This window comes from Nannospalax galili, unplaced genomic scaffold (assembly GCF_000622305.1).
Source record: "Nannospalax galili isolate Female #2095 unplaced genomic scaffold, S.galili_v1.0 scaffold95, whole genome shotgun sequence".
Classification (NCBI taxonomy): Eukaryota; Metazoa; Chordata; class Mammalia; order Rodentia; family Spalacidae; genus Nannospalax; species Nannospalax galili.
Genome location: NW_008342393.1, coordinates 3,801,116 through 3,828,795, shown reverse-complemented (window position 1 = coordinate 3,828,795; position 27,680 = coordinate 3,801,116). Strand labels below are relative to the sequence as shown.

The window sequence follows — 27,680 nt, the reverse complement described above, 5'->3', positions numbered from 1 at the left end:
TCTGCCTCTGGAGTGCTGGGATTAAAGGCGTGTGCCACCACACCTGGCCTACTTTGACTTTTTCGAGATGAGTTTTTTTTATATTTATTATTTTTATTTTATGTGTACAAGTGTATTGCCTGCATGTATGTGAGTGTACTCATGTCGTGCAATGCCGCGGAGGTCAGAAGAGGGCTTTGAATTCCCCTGGAACTGGAGTTAAAAGACAGTTTGTAGCTGCCATGTAGGTGCTGGGAATCGAACCCGGGTCCTTTGCAAGAGCAGTCAGTGCTCTTAACCGCTGAGCCATCTCTCCAGCCCCCAAGTTTATTGTTTTTAAGTCAACCTCAAGCCAGGCATGGTAGGTAGCACATGCCTGTAATTCCAGTATTAGGAGACTGAGGCAAAAGATTGGACTGGACCACAAACTCCCTGTCAGCCTGGGCTACATAGCAAGACCTTATCTCAACAACCAAATGATCTAAAAATAAAAATTGATCGATTAGTTAAAAATCAAACTCAAAGTTTTGCACTAGGTATAAGCAAAAATAATGAGTAATTAGCTTTCTGTAGGACCCATGCACATGGCAGGCTCTTGGCAGACACCAGCTCCATTCCTTTTGTCAGCTACATGGCGTAGTGCTCGCAGTAGCACTTGTATAACTCAGCAGTACAAAGCATGACACAAACAAATGGTGTGCCTTTTTTTTTTTTTTTCAAATGGACGGTTTTATTTTTCTTGGAACCATATCAACTTGATGGTTACTGATTCTCAGAATTTTGATTTCTCTGTAACTGACACATGAAAAACTGCCCAGTTATTGAGTGGATCTAGTGAGCTATGCATGCAGCAAATTTCAAAATGCCTATCAGTTTTGAACTTACTCCCATAGTCCTGAAAGCAATTATATCTACAGTTCATTTATAATTAAAGCCAGAGTATTTTTCTTTCTATGGTTATATCCAGTTAGCTGCTTTCTTTCTGTGGTCTACATTGCCTGTCCTGCCTTGGTTCATGGACTCTTAGTGTGGTGAATATACTGTGAAAAAAAAAAAACACAGCCCATCTGCATCTCTTGAGTGTTTCATGACCTCTTGTCTAACTAGACTGTGAATGTCATGCGGACCAATAAGCATCGAAGATGTTAGATGTCATGCAGTAGTAGATATTTCTCACTAAACCTGTACTATGTGCTAGGCACTTGGCTAAGCTTTGAAAATCTTTTAGTGAACTGGACAGATGTGGCTCTTGGCATGATAGAATGTACCTGACTGAAAACGGAAACTCATGCAAGCCTGTAAAATAACGGCCCATGCCAGAGCATCCGAGAAGTATAAATCATTATGTATCTATGAAGTTTAATAATTTTAAACTGTGTTTGTTATGATAAATGCATGACCTAGGAAGGAAATGGTGGTGTCTGATTTTTTTTTTTCTCATTGTTTCTGTTTGTAGATAAGATGTTCCAAGTCCCTTGCAGCTCTCTTTAGAAGAAAATCAGTAGTGCTCTGCTCTTACTGTGACACCAGCCCTGCCTGACCCACCTAGGCTTTGGTGCTGTGATGTTGGAAGAATGCACACAGGCTCCAGGAGTTTCTGTTTCTCACTCAAATGGTTCTCTGTGGATGGAGAAAGATTTGAGTCTCAATAATTGCCCTATTTCAAAGCTATTTCTCTATAGTCTGAACTGATTAACAAATTGAACCACTTACCAATGAGCCACACAGCTAGTTCTTGTCAGGAACTGGTTGAAACCTGTGTGGTGCATGCAGCAGGAATGGCACAGGAAGAGAGCCGCCGTGGTCAGGCGCCATCCACCTTCTACCATGGTGCCAGCCAAGAACTCGACCTGTCCACCAAAGTGTATAAGAGGGAGTCTGGAAGCCCTTATTCTGTGCTAGTGGACACCAAGATGAGCAAACCGCATCTCCACGAGACAGAGGAACAGCCATATTTCAGGGAGACAAGAGCAGTGTCTGACGTGCGTGCTGTCAAAGAAGACCGGGAGAATTCTGATGACACGGAAGAGGAGGAAGAGGAAGTCTCTTACAAAAGGGAGCAGATCATAGTGGAGGTAAACCTTAATAATCAAACGTTAAATGTATCTAAAGGGGAAAAGGGTGTCTCTTCTCAGTCCAAAGAGACTCCTGTTCTTAAGACAAGCAGTGAGGAGGAAGAGGAAGAGAGTGAGGAGGCCACCGACGACAGCAATGACTACGGGGAGAATGAAAGGCAGAAGAAAAAGGAGAAGCGAGTGGAGAAAGTGAGCGTCACACAAAGGCGAACTCGGAGAGCTGCCTCTGTTGCTGCAGCCACCACTTCCCCGACGCCCCGTGCCACACGAGGCCGTAGGAAGAGCGCAGAGCCGCCCAAGCGTAAGAAGCGGGCCACCAAGGAGCCCAGAGCACCAGTCCAGAAAGCTAAGTGTGAAGAGAAAGAGACTCTGACCTGTGAGAAGTGCCCCAGGGTGTTTAATACTCGCTGGTACCTGGAGAAGCACATGAACGTTACTCACAGGCGTATGCAGATCTGTGATAAATGTGGCAAGAAGTTTGTCCTGGAAAGTGAGCTGTCCCTTCACCAGCAAACAGACTGTGAAAAAAACATTCAGGTAGGTCTCATCACCGAGAGGGCAAACTTTCCAGGATAGAACCTGGCTGTTCAGATTCATCTGGTGTCTGCCCAAGAGAATAAATACAATAGAGGCTGAAGGGACAGAGTTCACCAATTTGTCATTTTAGACGCTGCTGCTTGGGTCTTTTCAAAACCAAGGCTTAACCCTGTATTTCAAAAGCATTATACTTAACTGACGCTGGACTAGTGGGAACCCAGGTACACTGGAAGGGGGATCTGTTATAGATGATTGACCAGGACGTAAAGTCAGCACCGACTTTGCACTGAAAGTCACTGTTGTAGAACCTGTGAGATAATTCATTCTGGCATCTTCGGTCAAGGTGGGAGATATTGAGTAAAGGTCAGGAGTAGAGAAAGGTTCCTTTCCATTTAAAAGGATGCCAGATTCTAGTGCAGCTGATGGGGACAGAAACCATAATGACTCAGACCTGTGGAAATGGAAGATCTCCAGGAGTGAGTTTGCTGTCACCAGTGGAGAGATGGCAACACTAAATTTGTCAAGAGGCAAGCCCATGGGAATATGCCAACTCTAAACAGAGGCTGAGCTGTCTGAAAATGTTGCTTACCTGGCAGTAGGGTTACATAATGCTGCTGTACAGTATTGTTAAGGTAACAAAACTTGGTATTAAAACCAGGCTGGTGTCCTGGAAGGACTGTATTGTGAGAGGTTAAGGGGTGTGTAATTTCATTGTGTTGAACGGATTGCCGCTACATTGATTTGCACATATGTTTGTATGTTAATGGCTGTTCATACCAGGTAAGTTTGTTATGTCTTTATAAGATACGTACAATAATCTATCATATTTAAGCTTAACCTTTTAAAAGATAAATTGTTTTACCTTTGGTCTGGGGAATGCTAATATTTGTGGTCTCCTTTAATTTTTTCTGTTCTTCAGTTGCTTTTATTCAACAACTGAGATAAGTGCCTTACTTTAAAAGAGATTTTTAAAAAATCTGCTGTTGATTTTTCAATTGTGACTCACTAAATAAAAGAAGACTGTGCCGCTGTTTGCCAGCAGCTGCCTGGGCATGAATTGATTGCAGGTGTCAGTTCAACAGAGCGTGGTATGGTACTGCACCCTAGAGGTCAAACTTGGATTCAATAACAGCTCCTCACTGAGAAGATGTCCCTCATCTATATCCATGGGGTTTGCTGATTCAATAACAGCTCCTCACTGAGAAGATGTCCCTCATCTATATCCATGGGGTTTGCTTGATTGTGTGGTTGGTTGGTTGGTTTGTAACTTACAGAAAATAATGGATTATTTTTTTATGAGCTTCTGTGCTTTTCCTCATCATGGTATGTTTAAACTTGTGCTTATTAGATTTTGTGAGTTCTGTCAAATGAAAACAGTTCACATTCCTAAAGAACACTGTGCTTCTTTTTGAATACAGATCTTAATAATCCTGGAAACATCATAACAAGTAAAAATTAAAACCGTTCCCCCAAAGGCGGCTTCTAGAGGGAGCCTGTCCTTTCCTAGAGCAGTGTTCAGCCGGTGGCCCGTCTCTCAGCTCTTCTCTGGGTCTTGTTTCCTGCAGTGACAGTGAATCCCAGAAGCCTTCACTTTAAGAAAACCCTTACCTGTTCATTCCACAGAGCCTAATGGGTCAAGAGCTTTGTGGTACTGTTTTCTTTATTTAGTTATGCTTTATGCCTGGGTAGTCAGGCTGTAAATGTGCCATAACTCAAGGAATGAGGCAGTGTGACTCTTCAGAGAAATCTGGAACTGGGCTATGGAAAAAGGGAGAATGGTATGACAGTTTAGAACTTACATTAACTTCTGCTAGAGGGAAATGTTAACAGAGTAAATTAGATTTATTTGTGTTACTGAATTCTTTAAGATGTGTATTCTAAGGCATAAGAATATACTACTATAGATCTATAACTATTAATATATCTTGTCTTTATTTATGCTGATTTAAAATTAATTTGTGTTCTCTGGTAAATACCTCTTAATCACATGGCATCCCAGGTAGAGGAGGCAGCCTCACTTGTTGATCCATGTGGTAAACAAGCCTGAAGGTTCTAGCAGGGTATGCTAGCATACACCTGCAATCCCAGCACTTGGGAGATGAAGGCAGGAGGATTATGATTTGAGACTGGCCTTAAATAGCGAGTTTGAGGCCACCCCAGATTGGGGACTGTGTCTCAAAAGCAAACACAGGAAAAACAAAACAAATGAATAAACACCAAACAACTTGAGTGTTCTTTTCAGAGGTGTAGACCTAACGGGTAGTAGCAGTCAGTTCTTTGTTGTTGGTGACACTTTCCACTTCTTGTGTTAGTTCTTGCCATTGTTTTCATGCTCCCTAAGGGTCCCCGAAAAGTGCATCTTGGACTGTCGAATGTACAGATGTTGGTGCTGGAATCTGAATCTCAAAAATCGCTTTTGTCAGGATTCTGGCGTTGTGCCGCGAATCTAAAATACGTCCATTTCATCTGCCAGGAGGTAGTATTTTCTGCAAGTCCCAGTAAATAAAGATTATTTCTGTTTATCCTGCTCAGTGTGTTTCCTGTAACAAATCGTTCAAGAAACTCTGGTCCCTTCATGAACATATCAAGATTGTCCATGGATATGCAGAAAAGAAATTTGCTTGTGAAATTTGTGAGAAGAAATTCTATACCATGGCTCATGTGCGGAAACACATGGTTGGTAAGTTTTTCAGCTTCTCTTCTCTCACACCTGTAACGTGCTTTAGTGTGCTTTCTGCTCAGGATCGGGCAGGGCATGTGGAACTGCCATACTTAATCAGTTTTGGCATGTTGAGACTAAATGTGACATGTCTTTAGTAAGCATCACCAAATTGGATGGTGTAGTCTTCCCCACCCAGATTCTGTTTCAACATTGCTATTTCATTTCTCTTTGGAACATTACTATTAAAGTGCCACAAGGCAGAAGTAGAAAATTAAGAGGGCATAGTTGCCTTACTGTGTAACCTCTGTCTTTTCCAGTTTGAGCTTTTTGGTGGAATGGTTTTGAGTGTAAGTGCATTCTGTGTTGCAGCACACACAAAAGATATGCCATTTACATGTGAAACCTGTGGAAAGTCTTTCAAGCGCAGTATGTCACTCAAGGTGCACTCCTTGCAGCATTCTGGGGAGAAGCCCTTCAGATGTGAGGTAAGGAACAAGCAACACACAGACCAGGCCAGGGTCCAACCTTGTGCAAATGATGCAGCAGTGAAAACGGGCAAAAGGTGCAAGACACAAAGGCTGCGGGCCACTGAAGCTTCAGGTGTGTGCCAAGCTTTTCATGCTGGCTCACCACTAAGAAGAGAACAGTCCTACAACACACAGTTGACTTTCTCTTGGGATAACTTGGGAACCATATGCAGTATCTTACTTTCCTTTCTCAGTGATTCAGAGATGTTGAGTCTGCTCCAGTGACAATTATATAAGAAAATTTCCCTTGTATTCATAACTCAGCTGCAGAAACAGCAAACCCAGATAACTGACATAAGCAGGTTGTTTTGACTACAAAAAAACCTAAGAAGTCCATTAGGGTGGGCTCGGGTAACGATCTCTACATGACATTCAACACTATCTTCTGTGTCCAATGCAGAACTGTGACGAGAGGTTTCAATACAAGTACCAGCTCCGCTCCCACATGAGCATCCACATTGGGCACAAGCAGTTCATGTGCCAGTGGTGTGGCAAGGACTTCAACATGAAACAGTACTTCGATGAACACATGAAAACACACACTGGTAAGGAGTTCTTGGGAAAGATATAGACAGATAGGTCTCAAATACTTGTTGATAATCATCTGTGCTGTGGGTCTGCCTTTTTAAAAACCCCTAAACTTTTTTTTTTTTTGTCTTTTGTCTTTTTAAAACAGAGTCTCCCTGTAGCCCCAGCTGACCTGGAACTCACTTTGTAGACCAGGCTGGCCTGGAACTCAAAGACATCTGCCTGCCTCTGCCTCTCCAGTGCTGGGATAGTAAAGGCATGCACCACCAGGCCTGGCTTAACTGTTCTTTTCTTGTTTGTTTTTCTTGAGGTAAAGTCTTTATATAACCAAAACTGGCCTCAAACTCACAGCAATCCTTCTGCCTTGGCCTCCCAAGTGCTGGGGTTAGAGGTGTGTATTACCATACCTGAGGCACAAATTTGCATTCTAAGAAAATTTCACTTTACATAAACCTGATATGTAAAAATATAAATTATAAATTTGTAATACTGAAAGTCTTTTGTTGTTGTTGTTGTTGTTGTTGTTGTTGTTGTTTTTTCTTAGATCTTTTTGAAATGGGCTCCTGTAGCCCTAGCTGGCCTGGAACTTGCTATGTAGACCAGGCTGGCCTCCAACTCACAGAAATCCACCTGCCTCTGCCTTCTGAGTGCTGGGAGTGCCACCACGCCCAGCTTTTATTTTTAAAAGAATTATTTGTGAGTGTTAATTTTTTAAATTTTATTTATTATTTTTATTTTATGTGTATGAGTGTATTGCCTGCATGTATGTGAGTGCACCCGTATAGTGCAATGCCGCAGAAGTCAGAAGAGGGCTTAGGATTCCACTGGAACTGGAGTTAAGGACGGTTCGTAGACGCCATGTGGGTGCTGGGAACTGAACTCTGGTCCTTTGTAAGAACAATCAGTGCTTTAACTGCTGAGCCATCTCTCCAGCCCCATGAGTGTTTTTTGTTTTTTTTTTTTAATTTTTTTTGAAACAGAGTGTCTTACTATAGCCCAGGCTGGCCTGGGACTCATGGCGTCCTCCTGCCTTGGGCTCCCAAGTACTAGGAGTACAGGTGTGTGCCCTAATTCCCAACTATGAATGCCTTTTAATTACAGGTTGCTTTAGGACATTGGATTCTTACTTGGGGTTCAGGAACTCCTAAAACATTGTTTTGTATATATGTGTATGTTACTTTTCTAAGGGAAGGACCTGGGCCTTAGAAATCTGAGTGTTTCAATAGAGGATCTTCTCGCTATTCTTAAAATTGATTAGATTTGATTTACCAAAATTTGCCACCTCTCAGGAATACATCCATTCAGTGGAGTTAGAAAGTTTTACCCCTCTGTGTGTCTTTAGGGGCATGCACTCCATAGCATCAATTTGAATCTTGTAGCATTTGATTGTCCTGCTTCCAGGGAATGGGCTAGAACAGCAGCTCCTATTACAAACACAGCTAGACTTAATGCTCTAGAATTAACCATCTTGACACAAATTGAAAAACATGAAACATTTTAGGTTTCTAAGCAAAATTAAATCATAAGATTCTTGATTCTCTTAATTTACAGAGTAACAGAGCTGGAAAGCACAGGAGGCTCTTGCTTAGCCTGCTATTCTTTTGCTTAAGCAATAGTGAGGAAATCCAGCCATGGCTGGGTGGATCACTTCAGCTCCTGTTTCTCTGTTGAAAAATATTTGCCTGGTAGCTTGCAGTCTCATTCAAAGTAGAGCATCCTCAGACTTTAAGTAGTAGGCTAAGTAAAGTCATAAGAGTTCCTCCCTGTAAGATGTGAAAAGGTAAGAAAAAAAGGTAAGAAAAAAATGGAGGCTGGAGAGATGGCTCAGCAGTCAAGAGCACTAGCTGCTCTTGCAGAGGACCCAGGTTCAATTCCCAGCACCCACATGGCAGCTACGAACCATCCTTGACTTCAGTTCCAGGGGAATCTGAAGCCCTCTTCTGACCTCTGAGGCATTGCACGACACGGATGCCCTCATATACATGCAGGCAATACACTTATACACATAAAATAAAAATTATATATATGCACATATATATGTATATATATGAAAAAAATGTGAAGACACACCCTCAGAGTATCTAGCAGATGCTTTACTTAAACTTGGTGGCTCTTGGATAGGCTCTTGGTTCAAGTGAATCCTTTTAGAATTCTTTTTTTCTCCCTTCTGTTTTTGACAGAAAAGTATGGAACTAGACAGACTATAAGTGTTTTTGAAAGCAGGTGTGTCATGTTTGTACACAAGTGCTTAGTACACGGTACTTGGTAAATGCTGAGCAAGTGAAATGCCCTCCAGCTCTGCAGTCTCTGCTTCTGCATCCCCTGCTCTCTGCAGTCTCCTTTGTGCTTGCTTCTTGCCTCCTCCTCATCCTCTTCCTCCTTCTCTTCTTTTCTCTTGCTTTGTTCATATTTGTAAAAGTACATATTATAAAATCAAAGTTTATAATTTGTGAGGCTGGGAAGATGGCTCAGTTGATAATAGCACTTGCCTCACAAGTGTGAGGACCTGAGTTCAATTGCCAGAACTCATAGAAAAAGCCAAGGCCACCTGTAATCCAGCCATGGTGAGAGGGGAGGTAGAGACAAGTGGGTACCTAGGGTTCCCTGGCCTTCTGGCCTAGCCTACTAGGTGAAGTTCTGGACCATGAGTGACCCTGTCCCAAACACAGGGTGAACACACATGGCACACAGGGGCAGCCACTCACATACATACACATACATGTGCTGAGAAAGAGAGAGAGAGAGAGAGGAGAGAGAGTAATTTTATTAATTTTTAGGCAAGGTCTCATGTGTCCCAAGCTGGCTTCAAATTTGCTATCCTGAAGATGATCTTAAACTTCTATTCTCTTGACTCCACCTCCTGAGTGCTGGGATTATGGATATACGCTACCATGCCTATTTTTACGCAGTGCTTGGAGCCCAACCCAGGGCTTTATACATGCCAGGGCAAGCACTCTACCAACTGAGCTATATCCCTAGCCCCAAAAGTTTCTATTTTGTGATTATTTAGTTATGGGATAAAATTTTATGTTCATTATTCTTCGGCCAGTAGTAAGCTGAACACTTCTGTTTCTTCCAAAGCAATGCAATTTACTTACATTTTTATCTTTCCAAATAAAAGAGTAATACAGCTGGGCATGATGGCATGATGCCTTTAATCTCAGCTCACAGGAAGTCAGCTCTGTGAGATCAAGACCAGACTGGTCTACATAGCAAGTCCCAGGCCAACTGGAGCTACAGGGAGACCCTGTCTCAAAAACAAAGCAAAACAAACAAAAAAGTACTACATACTTCTTAATATGTTAGAAAAAAAATGGGGCTGGAGTAATGGCTCAGCAGTTAAGAGCACTGGCTGCTGGTGCAGAGGACTCAGGTTTGATTCCCAGTACCCACATGGTAGCCAACAACCATCTTTAATTCCAGTTCCAGGAGATCTGATGCCCTCTTCTGACCTCCTTGGGCGTTGCACAATATGGGTGCAGTTAACATCATGCAAACAATATGCCCGTACATGTGAATATAAAATATTTAAAAAATGTTAGAAAAATAAAATGTATTAGAAGCTATGAAAATTAGAAACAAAACAAAATCTTACCACATGTAGAACACCAAGTATTAACCAAATGTTAACATTTAACCTATTTTTAAAAATCCTTCCAAGGGCTAAGAGTATAGCTCAGTAGTAATACAGCATAAGAGTATAAGACCCTAGATTCAGTAACCAGCACTGCAAACAAAAGGAAATTTCCAGTTCTTAGTATACATAATTGACAAATACAGTACTTAGTGTGTGCATGTGTTCATGCATATAGTAATAAAATTGGGTCTTTATACTCTACTGTAACCTCCTTTTTAACCTACTATATCATGTCATTACCAGTAATATAATTTTAATGGCCATGTGATAGCCCTCGAAATGTGCCACGAAAGCAACCATCATTTATGCACAGATATGCCAGGGATTATCTTAAGTGCTTTGCATTCATTATCTCATTAATTAGCATAGCCTTTATAACAGCCCTATAAAGTAAAGTATGTTTTTGCCATTTATTTTGTTAATTCCCTATTGGACATTTAGTTGTTTCTGTTTCCAATTTTTAAAAAATACTTATTTTTATGTGTATGAGTGTATGCCTGTATCATACAATGCCCTCAGAGGTCAGAAGAGGACATCGGATTCTCCTGGAACTTGAGTTATGGGTGGTTGTTAACCACTGTGTGGGTGCTGGAAATCAAACCTGGGTCCTCTGGAAGAGCAGTCAGTGTTCTGAACTGCTAGGCCATCTCTCCAGCCCGTTTCCAATATTTCTGTTATAAATAATGCCATGAAGCTGGATGTGGTGGTGCATGCCTCTAGTCCCAGCACTTGAGAGGCAGAGGCAGGTGGATCTCTATGAGATTGAGGCCAGCCTGATCTACATAGCGAGGGCAGGCTAGCTGGGGCCACAGGAAGATCATGTCTCAAAATAAAACTCTTTCAGATTTGATAGGTGAGAAATGGTTTCTTTTTGTACTAATTTGCATTTTAAATCATTCTGTCTGTGTGTGTCTATGTGAGTTTAATGCATGCAGATATCCATGGAGATTAGAGGGCATCAGATCCCCTGAAACTGGCATCAAGGTGGTTGTGAGCCACCTGATGTAGGTGCTGGAAACCAAACCCCATATCCTCTGCAAGAGCAGTAAGTGCTCTAATCTGCTGAGCCATCTCTCCAGCCCCTAACTTGCTGTTTTGTTGCTTTTTGAGATAGGGTCTCCCTATAGCCCCAGCTAGCCAGGAGTTCACTATGTAGACCAGGCTAGCCTCAATCTCACAGAGATCCGTGTGCCTCTGCTTCCACCTCCTGAGTGCTGGAATTAAAGGCATGTACCACCACGCCAAGCTCCCTAATTTGCATTTTTAATTACTAAGTCGAATTGAATATTTTTTCATATACTTGTTTACTATAAGTCATATGTTATGACTTATAGTAAATAATTAATACTATATTTTCTCTCCTGAATTTCTTATACCTTTTGTGTTGATCTTTCCATTATAATGCTTGAGTTTTCTTATTGCTTATAATAACACTTGATATATTAAGTATACTAGACCTTGTTTAACCCTAATATTGAAATACTTCCTGCCCGTCTGTCATCTACCTCTTAATATGTTTGTAATGGACAAACTGGGAAGGCAGTTGGATAGTGGGTTTGGACAAACCTCACCAGCAAATTGTGTAACCTCTTTTGGCTTCTAGTTTCTCAGTATTAAATAAGAATGACAACAGTGTCTAAGAGAGTAACAGGAGTTAGCTTTAGAGAAGAAAAAGGAGAAGTCATTAAAAGCTGGATGAAGTTACATTTATGGACAGCAGTCCGCTTGGGTGGGGATTAGAGCCCATTGTGGAAACTGACATTGAATGAGTTGAGTTGTTTCTCTGCAGTTAAATAGAAGTGAGGCACATCTTACCTAGAGAAGCTAACCACTGTCAGGCAGGGTTTCTAGTATGGTGTGGATACAAGGTATGTTCAAAGCCGAATATTTGCTAATTCTCTTTATGTCAAACATACTACCAAGTATGTAAGGATGAAGGGATGAATGAAAACCTGATTTCTGCCTTAAGAAGCCCACGGTCCAAAAACTAGCAGTGGTGAGGCTGACAATAACAGCAGCTAAAACACGTTGGGTGCCGATGTGCCAAGAACTGCTCTGGGTTATTTTCTTTATTTTTCAGATGAAGAAACTGAGACTCAGAGATCAGATAATTTTTCCAAGGCAGTCTTACTCTAGACTGTACACTTACTGATTCTGATAGGAATTTAATGCAGCAACTAGTAAAACAGCAGGACATGCAGGACATCCTGCATGTATGAAGCACCACTCTAGGATCCAGCTCTCTGCTTCCAGAATTGTCACTGTAACTCAGCAGTGCAAGATCAGAGGGCCTGATATGTGCTAAACAGTCCCAGTGATGTAAAATTGCCTATTTCCTATTCATTTACTTATAAATAACAAGTAGTTCAGAAGTTTTTGGGTTTTTTTTTTTGTTCGTTTTTGTTCCTATCCAAGTTCTCTACCACTGAGCTACATCTTCAGCCCAGTTTAGGACTTCATTTTTTAGATGGGTTCTCACTGTGTAGTCCTGGCTGGCTTGGAATTCCCCTTGTAGATCAGGCTAGCCTTGAATTCTCAGAGGCCTGTGCCACCATGTCTGGCAAAGTTCAGAACTCTTTCAAAAATTATATATATGTAATTTATTATTTTAAATTTTATGTGTATGAGTGTATTGCCTGCATGTATGATAGTGCATCCATGTCATATAATGGCCATGGAGGTCAGAAGAGGGTGTCAGATCCCCTGGAACTGGAGTTACCAATGGTTGTTAATTGTCATGTGTGTGGGGGGAACTGAACCCAGGTCCTCTGCAAGAGCAGCCAACACTCTTTAACCACTGCGCTATCTCTCCAGCCCCTAAAAGTTCAGAATGCTCTTTGGAAACATGCTATTTGCCTAAACCAAACTCTATATTATAAGCTAAATTATGAGAAGATTGTCAGGGATAGAGAATCAGTAAAGAAAAGTAACAGAATGATCTAAATAGTGAATACTACACTTCATTGAATCTAAGTAGCCATCAGTTGTAAGACAAACTTGATTTATATGTGGCTAATAAAATTCTGTAAATTAAACAATGGTATGTCATTGATACTATGGTACATGAGGGTTTCAGTGACATTAAAATGTGGGAGGAAATGATGTCTTAGAATTTAAAATGTTAAATTATAGCTATTTATTGAGGGCCTATTAGGGACAAGAAGGTTCAGCAGATAACACCAAACCTGACAACCTGAGAGAACCAACTCCTGAAAGTTGTTCTCCAACTTCCACACCCATGCCATGGCATCTGTGTGCCCATACAACACACACACACACACACACACACACACACACGCACGCACACACACAATAAATAAGGTAGTCAATTTAAATTTTTTTTCAAGCCCACTCGGCTGGACATGGTGACACATGCCTTAATAACAGCACTTGGGAGGCAGAGGCAGGCTGCTGTGTGCCAGTTCAAGGCCAGCCTGGTCTACATAGTGAGTTCCAGGTCAGGCCAGGGCTACATAGTAAGACCCTGTCTAAGACAAAACAAAACAGCCTACTAAATAAGGCTGCTGTGGTGAGCATGATTGAGTAGCCCTTAGGTCACAGAGTTTATGCTCAGGCTTGGAGGATAGACTAGCAAGGCTTAGGAGCAGTTTGGTGCTAAAAGCATAGTGAGTCTGGAATTCAGAGTGTCATGGATATGCAAGGGGGCCAAGAAATGGCAGATGGTAAGACATGATACTGAAGAGCAGTGAGCAGAGGCTAGATCATAGGAATCCCCCTAAGCCGTGGACTTTAAGGACAGTAAACCGTGTATGATAGTCTTTTGAGAGTTCATATGGAAAGAGGTGAGCAGGAGCAGAGATGATAAAACCAGTCAGGTAGATCAAGGGTTATTCTCAGATATGAGGCTTCATACCATTTATGAGATAGAGAATAGTGGTGGTTGGAGCAGGCTTGCTAGATAGGATAGTGAATTTAACTCTTGTTATTTTGGGATCCTTTGGGACATTGAAGTAAAAGATACCCAGTAATGGTTTAAAGCTCAAGAAAGATTTACCCCTGGAAGCTTGCACATGTGAACTTGTGGCAGTGGTGGTGTTGAGCACGGGGCCCATGTCAACTCAGTTGAGCAGGGGTCCAGATGTGAAGAGAGAAATGGGTGGCAGGCTGACACTAGAGAACTATTCGAGACTGATTGCTGCTGTGTGAGGGAGAGTATGACTTACATACATAGGATCACTAGATGGGCTGACTCTGGACACTTGCATACAAACGCCTGAATGTATAGGGCTTAGCTTGTACAGCAGAATACATGAGGCTTGGTGGCGGGGGGAAGGCATGAATGGGTGAGGGGATCTGAATTTGACTGAGAACTGTTGTATGAAGTTGCAAAAGCTCAATAAAAAAGTGAATTCAAAAAAAGAAAGATTTACGTAAGATAGATGGGTGGATTTGGGGGCTAAAGAGATGGCTCAGCAGTTAAGAACACTGGTTGTTCTTGCAGAAGACCCGGGTTTGAATCCCAGCACCCACATGGCAGCTAACAACTGTCCATAACTCCAGTTCCAGGGGATCCAGTGGCATCTTCTGTCCTCCCGGGCATTGCACATCACGGGTGCACTTACATACATGCAGGCAGTACACTCATACACATAAAAAAAAAATAATAAATATTTTTTAAAGGATAAATGGGTAGATTTCTAATGCCACCCAAGGAGATCGATGCTGAGTAGACTGGAATATTTGGGTTTGTGGGCCAGATGACTCTTCTCTTTGCACAGTGCAAAAGACAAGTAGCCAAATTCTTGTTCTCCTGCGTCTTTCTTGCAGACTCCGTTTTTATTTATAGTACCCCCTTTTTAGGCTACTTACAGTACTGTTTCTTACAGTTTAGTCAGCTTTATCTACCAGATAGAGCTCCAGATGTAGTAATATCCTTGCTTTTCTAGTTACCTTGGTGAATTTAGCTGTTACTCTGTTACATTTTATATTACCTTAGGTTTCAGAGGAACCTTAACATCAACCCTTAAGCACAATTAGGCAGTAAGGCCAAATAAATAATGAGTCAGAGTTAGGTGGGGTAATGGGTTTATGCCAAGTAAAGCCATAGAACAAAAATGTGAAAAATTTTGATAATATATTAAGGATAGGCTGGGTGTGATGGTACTCACCTTTAATCCCAGTCTGAGGCAGGTGGATCAAGGCCAGCCTGGTCTAAATAATGAGTTTCAGGCCAGCTGTGACTGTCTGAGATCAAGGCTAGCCTGGTCTGTATTATGGCAAGTTCCTAGGCCAGCTGGGGCTACAGGGAGACCCTGACCCAAAAAGAAACCAAAACAAGTAAATAAAAGATATCAATTGTAATTTGAATCATGGATTTATAGTCATTTCTACTTGCTTTGGGGATTTCTATGGTGAGTCTCATATAGCCCAGGAGGCTGTAAATTGAGATGATTAAAGAGATAGGAAAGGGAAATATTTGTTTATTCAGTAAAAATTCAGTGAATATGTGCTGTTTGTGTCTAGAAAGTTATCAGTATATCAGGCGTTTGCTCGGGCTAGACTAGTAAGAAGATTAAATCCTTTGGCTCTGTTTCTGCATGGCTGTTGCAAACTTTGAAGAGTCAAGGACCATCTTCTAGGGGTATAATAGGATATCAAATAGGTATATTTTTAAAACATTTTTTTGAGCCAGGCGTGGTGGCATATACCTTTAATCTCAGCAGAACCAGGCAGATCTCTGTGAGTTCGAGGACAGCCTGTCTACATAGTGAGTTCCAGGTCAGCTGGAGCTACAGGGAGACCCTGTCTCAAAAAATACCACCCCCCAAAAAACCAGAAATTTGGGGGCTGGAGAAGATGGCTCAACGGTTAAGAGCACTGGTTGGTCTTGCAGAGGGCGTGGGTTTGGTTCCCAGCACCCACATGGTGGTTAACAGCCATCTGTAATTCCATTTCCAGGTACTCCAATGCCCTCTTCTGACCTCTGTGGGCATTACACACATGCAGGCAATATACTCACACACATAAAATAAAAATAGTAAAATATATTTTTTAAAAAATCCACACTTTTTTGTAGTCCAGTCCTGTATCCTAGGCTCAGGAAGTTAAGACAGGAGGATTACCATGAATTTGAGCCTAGCCCAGATGCCATAGTGATTACTAGACTAATCAGGGAGGAAGACCCTATCTGAAAAAAACCAAACAAATACATTTTATTAAATAAGTAAGTCATGTTTTATTTCAGCAAAACAGAAATACAAGCTTTAAAAATAACATTACCCATAATCTCATTACCTAGAGGCAATCATTGTCAACAATTAATGTATTTCTTTCCATTTCTTTTCTATGCATATTTTACTTTAAGGTAGATACTAGTGTACATATATTTTCATAACTTGCTTGTTTTACTGTACTAATATATTTTAGATTTTTAATATAGATTTCATATTAATAATTATATTTCTATACTTGGTAAATTGTTTCTAATAGCATTTTCTATCAGCTGGATATAGATTTTTTTTTTATAATTACATTTGTATTGTTGGAGGAGTACACACTCGTGAGATGACACATAGGTGGAGGTTGGGACCAACTTTTGAAAGGCAGTTCTTTTCTACTATGTGGATTGTGGGGATCAAACTCAGCAGGTTGTCAGACTTGACAGCAAGTGTTTTTACCCACTTAGCCATCTCACTGGCTTGTATTTGAAGTTTTAAAGATGTTTAGGGGGGAAAGAAAAAAAAAGATGTTTGGGGGAAAACTGGGCATGGTAACACAAACCTGTAATGCCAGCACTTGGGCGGTAGAGGCAGGAAGATCAGAAGTTCAAAGACATCCTTGGCTACATAGGATATTTGAGATGAGCCTCTGGGATACATGAGACCCAGTCTCAAAAGGGAGGAAAATGATTGGTGGTCCCAGGGGGTTTGAGTCACACCTGTAATCTCAGTACTCTAGAGGCTAAGGCAAGAGAGCTTCAGTTTCAAACCAGCCTTAGCTGCAGGTGAAACCCTGTCTGAAAACAAAAACAAAACAAAACAAAAAACAATTGGGGGTCGGGGGAGAATATGGATCAAAAAGTAAAAGCAAAAGCAAAATTCATCCAGAAGGATGAGCATGAGTCATGGTAAAGGGCCTGCAGTGAGGAGTGCATCATGGAAAGCAGACATGTAATGAGATGGTACCTGCTGGCAGGGAGGGGACCCATCCTGACTCAGTCCCATCTCTCAGGAAGTAGGTCAGGGTTCTAAGAAGCCTCAGTGGAAGAGGGCAATAGGAGATTCAACTTTCTACTAGAATGAAAAAGAAGAAATTGGACCAACCTGCCAGTGAAGACATCTTTGATTCAGTTATGAAAAAAAATAATACATTCCTTCATGTATGCAGAAAAGCACCCAGGGTGTGAGGTGTGGTGGTTTCTGTTAGCAGCACAGACTCTAGAGCTAGACTTTAGAGTTCCCAACTTTGACCCTTCCTAGCATATAACCTTGGTCAAGTCTCTTAAACTTACTAGCTTCATACTGTTGCTGTGAGGTGGAGACTACCAGATGCAAAGTGATTAGAGCCTGGTGCCCAGTAAGGCCTAATCCAGAGTAGGAGCTTGCCCACTGCATGGAAAGGGAGCCCTAGTTGAAATGACCATGGATTCTCACAGCAGGAGTTAACTTAGACATGACAGGGCTAGGCCATGACCTGTTCTCTTCCTCCCTCATCTTCTGCCCCCCTCTGCCCCACCCTCTTCTACTTCCCCTGCCATCATAGAAGGCTGTAAGTTGTATTTGTGTCTGCTTGTGGTTTGTTAAGTCCCAGTTTGGGGGACTCTTCTGTGGCATTAGAATTATGCAGTGCGATGGGGAGAGCATGTGGAGTGGCAGGAACATCTTTACACCTGCACATCAGCCATGTTTGTCTGTGCCTATCGCAGGAGAGAAGCCCTTTATCTGTGAAATCTGTGGCAAAAGCTTCACCAGCCGCCCCAACATGAAGAGGCACCGCAGAACTCACACAGGCGAGAAGCCCTACCCCTGTGACGTGTGCGGCCAGAGGTTCCGCTTCTCCAACATGCTCAAGGCCCACAAGGAGAAATGCTTCCGGGTGACCAGCCCAGTGAACGTGCCCCCGCCCCCAGCCGTCCAGATGCCCCTCTCCTCCGCCCCAGCCGCGCCTGCTCCTGCGGTGCCCAACACAGCCGCCAGCCCGGCCTCAGCGGTCAGTATGAACCCGGCAGGCGGTGCGCTTCCCCCACGGCCTGTTCCGCACCCCTTCTCTCACCTGCACATCCACACGCACCCGCACCATGCGCACCACCTCCCCATCCCGCCGGTGCCTCACCTACCCCCGCCTCCAGCCCTCTTCAAGAGTGAGCCCTTAAACCACAGAAGCCAGAGTGAGGACTCCTTTCTGCGGCACCTGGCAGAGAAGAACAGCACGGCCCAAGCCCAGCATCATTAGCACCAGCTGGAGTCTTATCCCCATGGTGAGTTGGCAGAAGGGGATCCACTGTGCCCCTCTGGGGCACAACCTCCTGCAGGGCCTTCGCCATTGTCTGGATGGACCATCAGACTGACCCAAGGGAGTGAACAGGACACCCTTGAGCCGACTGGGACTGCCCTCTCATCGGGGGAACCACCCAACTAAAGCCCAATTTGTTTGCATTTTCTGATGACTTTTATAAATTTCAAATACTCAGACTTGTGGGGTTTTATAATTTCATATCAGTGGATGAGGTATGCTTGCTTTTATATCCTGGACGTCTCCTCAAAGAGGAGACAGGCCTGGTTTCCTTTGTACTAATCGGGAAGGCTGTGAGATTAACCCAGAGCATTAATTGTATCACTGTGTATTGTAATGAATTCTTTTAAGCTTTTGGTGCTGGCTGTAGAGTTGAGCTGGGCCATGTTTCACAGAATATCAAGCATTATAGAGAAGATGGAAATTCTCTTCTTTGTGTAGCTCTTTTAACGCACTCTTTATTTTACTACAGAAATTATTTTAGAGTTTTTGTATAGACTTCTTTAGTAGTCTGTTTCTAAAATGAAATGTATTTCAATAAGCGGTGTAATTTTTTCAGTGTAGCTAAACCATGTTGTAAAATAGAAAAATTTTTATAATCATCAAAATGTGATTCTTAAAGATGCATATAATAACTTCTATTTCAAATTTATTCTTACATCCGTACAACTCAAAGGTGCTTCAGCGATTAGATGTATCTGAGAGGGTCGCCAGTCAAGGTTACTGGGAAAGCAAGGTTCGTAAGTACTCAGTAATTTGAAAATCTGTGCTCGGCACTCAGATGTCTGTCAGGCTCGCTGACATGCTGCTGCCCTTCCTATTCTTTGTGCATTCAGTGGGGTGGGGTGTTGTACTGGAGTACAGTCCTTTTGTGGGGTGGTCACAGAAAGCTTGTGTGTTGGAGAATCTGAGGAACGTTGTGTGTACCTTCAGAAGCAAGAAGCAAAGATTGCTTCCTCCTTGTCACATTTGTTTCTCACTTCCCTTCTGAACTGTGTTCATGTTCAACTGTTAGGGGAACACAAATTGGAATCTCTTGAGGGTGCTCTATTTTCCTAGAATTGATAGGAGAAACTAAAACGGTAAACCGAAATCACAAACATGATGCTAATATAACTGAGAAGCTTGGCTGGGAGGACGAATTATAAGTTTTAAAATGTCTGTGATGCTTAATTATATAGGTATGCCCACAACCAGGGTATATAAACTATTTAAATTGTAGTGAGAGGAAGCCCCCAAGTTTTAAATTTATTAATTATACAGAAGCTGATTATACAGAAGGCTAAAGAGAAGGGCTAACATGTTGGTTCCATTTAGCTGACCAGATTTATCCAGACTGTAGAGCTACAAATGTTATACTTTTTCATCTCATAGAGCTGAGTTCCAAGAGTGGGTCACTTACCTTCCTACATCACTCTGTTTTTAGTCTCAGAATTCTTTTATTTCTCTTTCCTCGGGCTCTTAAATCATTGCCTGAATCAGAACCTTGGCTTTTATTTATTTTTTATTTTTAATATTAAATGTGCAGATATGCGTCAAGCACTTTTTTCTGGCCAGTTAGCTCTGTAGCAGGGAAAAGCGGAACTCTTGTTGAGGTTAGGCTCCTATTTTTAAGCAACACTCTATATCAGTTTTTGGTTTAGTATTTCTAGATTTTCTCCAGTTTTGCCTTTGTCTTCTGTAATGCATAGGAAAATTTTGTACCAGACGGAAAAGTATCTCAGGACATACTTTTCTTTACCAGATTCTGGTTGTATGTTTTAATGAATGGTATTTTTACTATTGAATACATTCTTTGAGCCCCCACATACGCAAGCCAATAAGGAAGTTCAATTCCTTTGCTTCTGGCTGTTAAAACATTGGAGGCTTTCTCCTGTTACCTCCACAATCTCCTTTGTATCCCATGTAAATCCACGCTTTTATGAAGACCTATCATTATTTCATGGTCAAGCCTGTAATATTAAAATATTTTCTCAAAAGTTATAAATGATAGTTTAGTTTATTGGTTATACCTTACTTTGTATTAAATAAATTTACCATATTGGGCAGAGATTCTGAATTCTAGACTTGAAGCCGTTGAGTCACCCATTTTATGTTTCTATCATGATTACACACTGGGAAATTCAGGTACTTATCTTTGATTTTTTTTTTTATTCAGATAGCTATAGCCATAAGAAAATATCTGCTACATAGGAAAACCAGTAGTAAGTGAAGTAAGTAATAACCATCACTATCCTTAACAGAAGAAAAAAAATAAGGATTTAAAAATGAGTAAGAATTGTCACAGAATAATTCTTATTGAATTGTATTGTGGAACAGTCTAGAAATGCCAATTATTTTTTTCCTGGATAAGTATAAACTTCCTTGACCTGGGATGTGTAGTCTTCAGGAAAACTGCTCTAAAAATAATTCCTCATCAGTGTCATATATGAATAATGAAATACAGTCATACCAGTAATGCTTCTGAATATAGGAACCGTAGGATTAAGCCTTAAACATGTACCTGCACCAGGTTTAACTTGCTGAAGACTCAAACTCAGGGTTGAAAATGTGCTTGGGATCTGCTGCTAAGATAAAAGTTTCATTAATGTGGTATGTTCTATCCACATATGCTGCAGTAGTACCCCAGGAGTTCTGCAAAATCTGTTACCTACTTACCTGTTTAGGAAAAAAGACCTATGGAAGAGTCTGAGTTCTCAGCCTTTATCTGTACTTGTGTTTTGTAAAGACACAGGCCACATTTCAGAATTACATAGATAACAAATTGAGTATGTTTCTCATTACTGTCTTCAAAGGCTTGTATCACTGTAAGGATCACTTATTTGAGGAGAATTCCCCCAAGGACTTTTTGTGGTTGTTTGTTGAGAAAGGGTCTCACTAAATACCCAGGCAGGCCTTGAATTCCCTAAGTAGTTGAGGCTGGTCTCGAACCCATGTCCTCCCCATACTCACACCTCAGCCTCCCAAGTACTGGGATTATGGGCACTGCTCCACTATGCTCAGCTTCCATAAGGAATTTTTTGAGTTGGCATTCCATTTTTGGAGGTTTGTTTGTACATCTGTTCTCACGGGGTTATCATTTGAATATAAACTGCTCTTTAGCCTTGTGAAAGGCTGCTGCTCTCCCAGACTGAGTCAGGTAGGCTCATACTGGGTTCAATTTTTAAATTTTGAGGAGAATAAAAGATGAACCATTTAAAGGCATGTGGCTTCATTTTTATGTGGTTTTTTTTCCACTTGATTCTGATTTTTAGTAAGTAAAGAAGTCTACACATAAAACTTTAATGAACTTTGAAGAAACTTTTGAAAATTATCCTCATGTGCTTTCATAGTAACTGTTCTGAGTGAGTTTTCCACAGTTCCACACTTTCCGATGTTTCGGGTGTTAGCCCTAGCCTTTAATGGCTGTGCCAGCTCTCCAGCCCAACTGGCTTTTTAAAAATTGTATTTGTTGGAAGTATCTTTGAGATGGCTGGAACCTTCCTGATGTGATTTCCTGTTGCAAGTGCTAACCAGATGCCAAACACTCTGAAACTTTGAATTTTTACTTCTTGAATTTTTTTTTCCCGTTTTTATTATTGTTGAATGGATATATATATTTAGTTTCATCTTAATTTTGCTGGAAGATTTAAATTTTGAGACTCTAAAGGAAGGATAGAGCTCCATTGCAGATACACACACACACACACACACACACACACACACACACACACACACACACACACACATGATATATGGATATATTTCATTTTGCAGATTTTGGTTAGTAAAATGCACTATGGTGGGTGGGTCTTTGTGTTTTTTTTAAAGAAAGAAAATTTAAAACTACAATTAAACACTTCTGTTTGAGCTACTGTATGAAAAATACAGTTTTTATTGCTTTAATGATCCATATAATGACTATTTTGATGTTGTTCCAGACTGTATGGGGAGTACTTCTGAAAGAGGGGAAATGTTGGCATTTAACTATTTTGTCAGCTTTTAAAAAGAATTAGCTCACCTGGAATCCTTCAGACTATAAAGCTGAGCAAGTAATTATTGGGTTTTAATTTTCTTTTTTCTTAAATCAAGATAGGAAATTTCCCAAAAGTTCTCGCTCTCTATTTTCTTTTTTTCAGGAATGAAAGGTCATAAGCCATTAGAAATAGTGGCAATGTTATGCAATAACAACACCCTAAGTAATCTGCTTTTGTTATCTGTAGCATCATGAGAAATAATGTTGACCTTCCAACCCTGGACACTACCTCGATGAAGCAAACCAGAGATCCTCTCTACACTATGGAAGCCATAAACGTCATCAATAGATCCACCTTTACAGTTCTATACTTTTATACTCTCTAGACTTTTGACTTTATGATCCGATCTTTTCATTTTAGAGGATAGGTTTTGAAAGACTTCAAAGAAAAACTCCTTAATTGTCCAAACTTTGAAGCTTTAGCTTCAGTAAATTTGTTTTAAAGAACAGATACCATACCATTCATCAAATTATATATTTACATCAAAGCTACTTTGCATAATTACGTATCCTGAAAACAAACTTTTTTTCCTTGTTCCCTAAGGAGAACCTATGCTGTTATAAGAAGTCACTTATCAAGTGGGTTTCTTTCCACACAGTTATTTCCACACTGTTATGGATATTCCTGGTTGATGCATGTGTAGTGACTGTTGTGAATTGTTGCTGTTTCTTTAGGACAGATAAGTGAGTAGTTACCCACCTGATCCTCTGCTGTTGGACTGCGGCTTCAGTCTCTCTCACTCTGCTCTTGAGTGCCTTCAAAAAGCCAGTGTCTGGAACATTCTTTCCCTGGTCTGACTCCTACCTCTGATTGTTTCTTTCTCTGTGAGTATTGGAATTCACCCTTATCCAAAGGACTTAACTACAAACTGGTTAAAACCCCGGATGAGAATTCTGAGTGTGTTTTGTTCCTCTGCGTCCTTGTTGGGTTACATTCTTAGCTTTTATTTCTGTCTAGAGTCAAGAGATGCCATCCTTGTTTGCTCTCCACTTTCTCTTCTTTTACTAGCATTTTGGTATTCCTTTACAAGTCAAGGCCAGCTGTTGTCTCTTTGGGTCATCTTTTTCTCATCCGAAGTCTTCCTGAACCTGCCTTTCCTGATTAAAGGAATCCTGAATGCTGCTGTTGCTACATGCTCTCTCTCTTCCATAAACATTTTGCAGGGTTGTTCTCATGATTTTATTTTAGTCCTACAAATTTAAAAGTGCTCTCTGGGTTTAACAGAAGTCCTTTATTGATTTATTTTTAATCTGTCTCATCCATCTTTGTGTCCCTCCAAAACCTCTGTTTACTTTCTTTTCTAGTGTTCCTCATATATATTGTTTTAAGAGTATGATTGATGCATAATATATGAAGGATGTAATAAAAAGGAAGTTGAAGTGTGTTCTGTGTGTGGTATGTGCCCCTCAGTGATAAAACTTATTTTAGAAGTTGGCTATCTTTCACATCCCAAACTAAAGTCTGTGCTGTGCAACAGGTTGATTGTTCCCCCCTAAAGCAAAAACAGATGAACTCTTTAAAATGAGGAGACAGGATTCTGGGGGGTTTTGTTTTGGGTTTTTTTTTTTTTTGTTTGTTTTTCTTTTTGTAGGTGAATGAACGCTAATGAATATTTTGGCCTTAGTCAAAAATCTTTGCTTTCTGACTTAAAATCTCTTGCCTCTTAAAGTTATTAGTACTCAGGTTTTCAAGACTAATATAACCACATGAGGCAGGAGTCTAAAACTGCAGCTGTTAATAAATTTGCAATCCTTTTTGTATGGCCACAGACAGGTTGTCAGTTGGTGGGACAGTACAAAATTGTAAGAATTGGTTATGCTTCATAATACATAAATTCAAGGCATTTGAATGTTTCACTTGCTATTTGGAGTGGGAGAACTAGTTTACAAAATGTAAGGGGTAGTTTTCTATACCATAGAAATCAGTAACAAGAGACTTGATTTAAACACTTTCCACATTTGTTTGCCCTGCTGTTGCCCATCACCGACCTAGACATTCACGTCTTGAGTACAACTGGATGCCTAAAGCATCTCCTTGGAAAATTGATTGCTTTTCTCTCCAGAGTCACAGGCAGTCAAACAGCACAAAGCTGTACTTGCCTATCATTTGGAGGAGCTACAGCCTCTGAGAGGACTGCTGCTTGTGTGTGTCTTCATTAGGAAACCTTTGGTGCAGGTACCAGAGGCAGTTTTTGCCCCTAAGAAGTGTCCCTGTCGCTTCTTAACTGCAGGTTATTTCATACTATTTGAACTTCTCTGGCAAGATCAGGGATGTGACAGATTACTTGAAAACGATTTTGTAGGATGTGTAGGGAATGGAGACAGGCAAGAAAGGATAGAAGCTACATTTTGCTTATTGTCAGAAGGATGTCTGATGCTTGTGTTAGCTAGTTGTGACCAAATAAAGAGCCTGTGTCTGTATGCCAAGGAATCAGGTTGTTTCTGCATCTCTGGCTCCCATGAGCGAACACAGCTTCTTCCTGTCTGCCTTACAGGTGAAAGGGGGCCATGTAGCCAGAAGCAGAGTCCAACTCACATCTTACAAAGGATTTGAGACTGTTTCACTGCATTTGAAAGTGCTTGGTTATTCACTTCAGTAAAGTTGAAAAGAAAGAAGCAGTATGGCATAATTTTTGTGTTTACTTCTCAAGTTGTATGTCCAAGGATGTATGCATGGCCTCAGAAAATCAGGTCATTCTCTATGTTTTGCAAATTGAAATACACATTTTATTCATTTCTTTTAGTGAGGCCCAGTCTGTTCCATCTGCAGTACTGGCTCTGACCACAAGGGGGCAATAAAGTGCTTTCTTCTCAGCTCTAAGCCTCTCCTGAAACATCAATTGGTTCATTGCTTGATTATCTAAGGCATTTTGGCCTGTTACTAAGTTCACTAGTTGTTCAGGCCTCATGATACAAGCAGAAATGGATCCCTGGGTCTGAGATCCTTGGGGTCAAGTAGCATAATCAACTAACCTTTGTTAATACTGGTGATATGAGATTGAAAGCTAGGACCCTACCATGAGAGATCTTTTGTATCCTAAATGCAAAGCTGAAAAGTGGCCCTCCTCCCCATTTCCTTGCTTCAACTCCATTCGCAGCAGCAGTGGGGACCTCTGCAATGTGTGTGAGCACATGGCTTCCCCTCGTCTGCTCCAAGTAGGCATCTGTTACACCCGTGAGCAGGTCCCCCAGGTCCGGATGGGGAGGTCCCTATAGTAGCTGTCCTCCAGACTAGAATTCTGGTCCAGAACTCCTGCCGTTCCTTGTCTTTGAGCCCTGACCCTCATCAGTTTTGACCCGGAGGTTTGTGTGTGCTCACTGCAGCGTCTTCACAGTGAGCAATTGGGTATCAAGTAGGGGGAACACCAACCCGATAGCATGCACCCTGTAGTGGGAAGCTTTTACCTGTGGAAGGGCCTTCCTCACTGATTTTTGCCTGGTCCCCTTTGCCCCAGCCGATTCTGACCCCTAACCCGAGCAATACCAGACATACAGAGTGGGGTCTCCGTAACTCCAACACTTGACAAAAACAAGACTAAAACTGTGAGTCCTTTAGGCGGCAGGTGGCAGGTGCAACTTGTTTGCTTTTATTTTTGTTTTCCCAACAGTACTGAGATCACGTGCACTTTTTCTAATTTCTTAAAACAAAATCCAGTTTGCTTGCCAGGAATTGTTTAGTGTTAGGTTTACAAAGCCTGTTGTTGAATGTTGAAGATTTGTCCAAAGGAGCTTGACAGAATAGAAGCTGCTCAGTCCCTGTTCTGCCTGCAGGGTCAAAAGGATTAAGGCTATATCAAGTATAGAATGGCGCAGCGTCTTTCCTACCTCTGTGGAGACACAATTGAAGGTCAAGTTGGGACTCAGTGGGAAGGTGGGGAGGGATCTGTTTAGAGGAGTCCTTCAGTTGGGGAGGTGACAGATAGAACAGGATCTCTTGAGAGGGGAAGGATGGGAAGAGGGGGTGCTGCTTGGCCCAGGGAGCTGCATGAGGGACGGAGCTGAGGTAGACTCTGAACTGGCCCAGCTGCCTGGCTTCTCCCAGTCATCTTTTATCTAGTATCCTGTCAGATACGCCTTGATGTATTGATTTTCCTCCTTGTGTTAACTATACCAATATTATTTTTTTAGCTATTGAAATGCACTTTTTTATTTCGACTCAATCATGACTTTAAGTATAAAAAATTGATAGATTGTTAAAACTACTTTTTTGTGTATTTTTAACCACTCAATGTAGCATTGTGTATTTTATTCTTGTTGAGACTCTGGTACAAGGTGTGCCGTTTACTAGTTTTTTTTCTGACATGCTGGGCCTTTGGATGTGTACGGTAACCAACTTCATGCTAATGTTCAAAGTAAAAAAGAAGAAAAAGTAGCCATATTCCTTATGTGTCTTTCTTCATTTCTTCCTTACATTCATTTGACATTTTGAGGTCCCCTTGCTTAATGAATTGCCATTTTATGTTAAACAGTCCTACAAGCCATATCTGTATTGTTGGTTTGTGTCCTTCGTGCTGTTGGTAGGCACCCCAAGCCCCAAACCCTACCTGAATAATATATTTTCTTGTCTGTCTTTTTTTTCCTACCAGTCCTGGGGATTGAACGTAGGGCTCTTGCATGTTAGGTAAGTTCTGTACAAGGTCTCACTAAGTTGCCCTGGCTGGCCTTGAACTCACTATGAACCAGGCAGGTCTTGAACTTGCAGATCCTCCCATCCTAGCCTCCAGAGTAGCTGAGATTACAGGCCTGCACTACCAGGCCTAGCTGAATAGTATTGGTCCAAGCTGCTGGCCTGATGCTGGTCTCTGCAATGCTGCTGGCCCCACGCTCCTTGGCTTTGGATGATACTGCTCTGACCAGCTGAGCAGAAATCTGAAAATATCTGAGAAGAGTATTTGGGGGAAGGATCAGGATTGGGTTCCTATCCACTGAGAAGAAAAATAAACACAGGTGCAAACAGCTTACAAAGTGTAGTCAGTGAATGGCAGTGCCTGGAGATACTGTAAATGAATGAGGTTCCGCTCCTTGCCCTGCCCCATTTAGCCCTTCATCCAGTCATTCCGTACAAGTTTATTGATTCCTAATGCCAATGTAGTGCCTGGAGATTCAGCCTGAGCAGGGCAGAGGAGGCCCTACATGCTTCCCAGAGGAAACCCAACGAGAAACAAGTGCAGGGTTGTAATTCCAGCCTCTTGGGAGGCCGAGGCAGGAGGATCACAAATTCAAAGCCAACCTGGGAAACACAGGCCCT

At 41.5% G+C, this 27,680-nt stretch overlaps 1 protein-coding gene across 1 annotated transcript; it reads left to right on the top strand.

The window, feature by feature from the left end:
• The first annotated feature begins 1,435 nt into the window (after positions 1–1,435).
• Znf652 (zinc finger protein 652) lies at positions 1,436–27,680 on the top strand. Its single transcript, XM_029566073.1, has 5 exons — positions 1,436–2,591; positions 5,124–5,271; positions 5,623–5,738; positions 6,181–6,325; positions 17,831–27,680. The coding sequence occupies exons 1-5, from the start codon at positions 1,695–1,697 to the stop codon at positions 18,355–18,357; spliced, it is 1,833 nt and encodes a 610-aa protein (XP_029421933.1). The 5' UTR covers positions 1,436–1,694; the 3' UTR covers positions 18,358–27,680.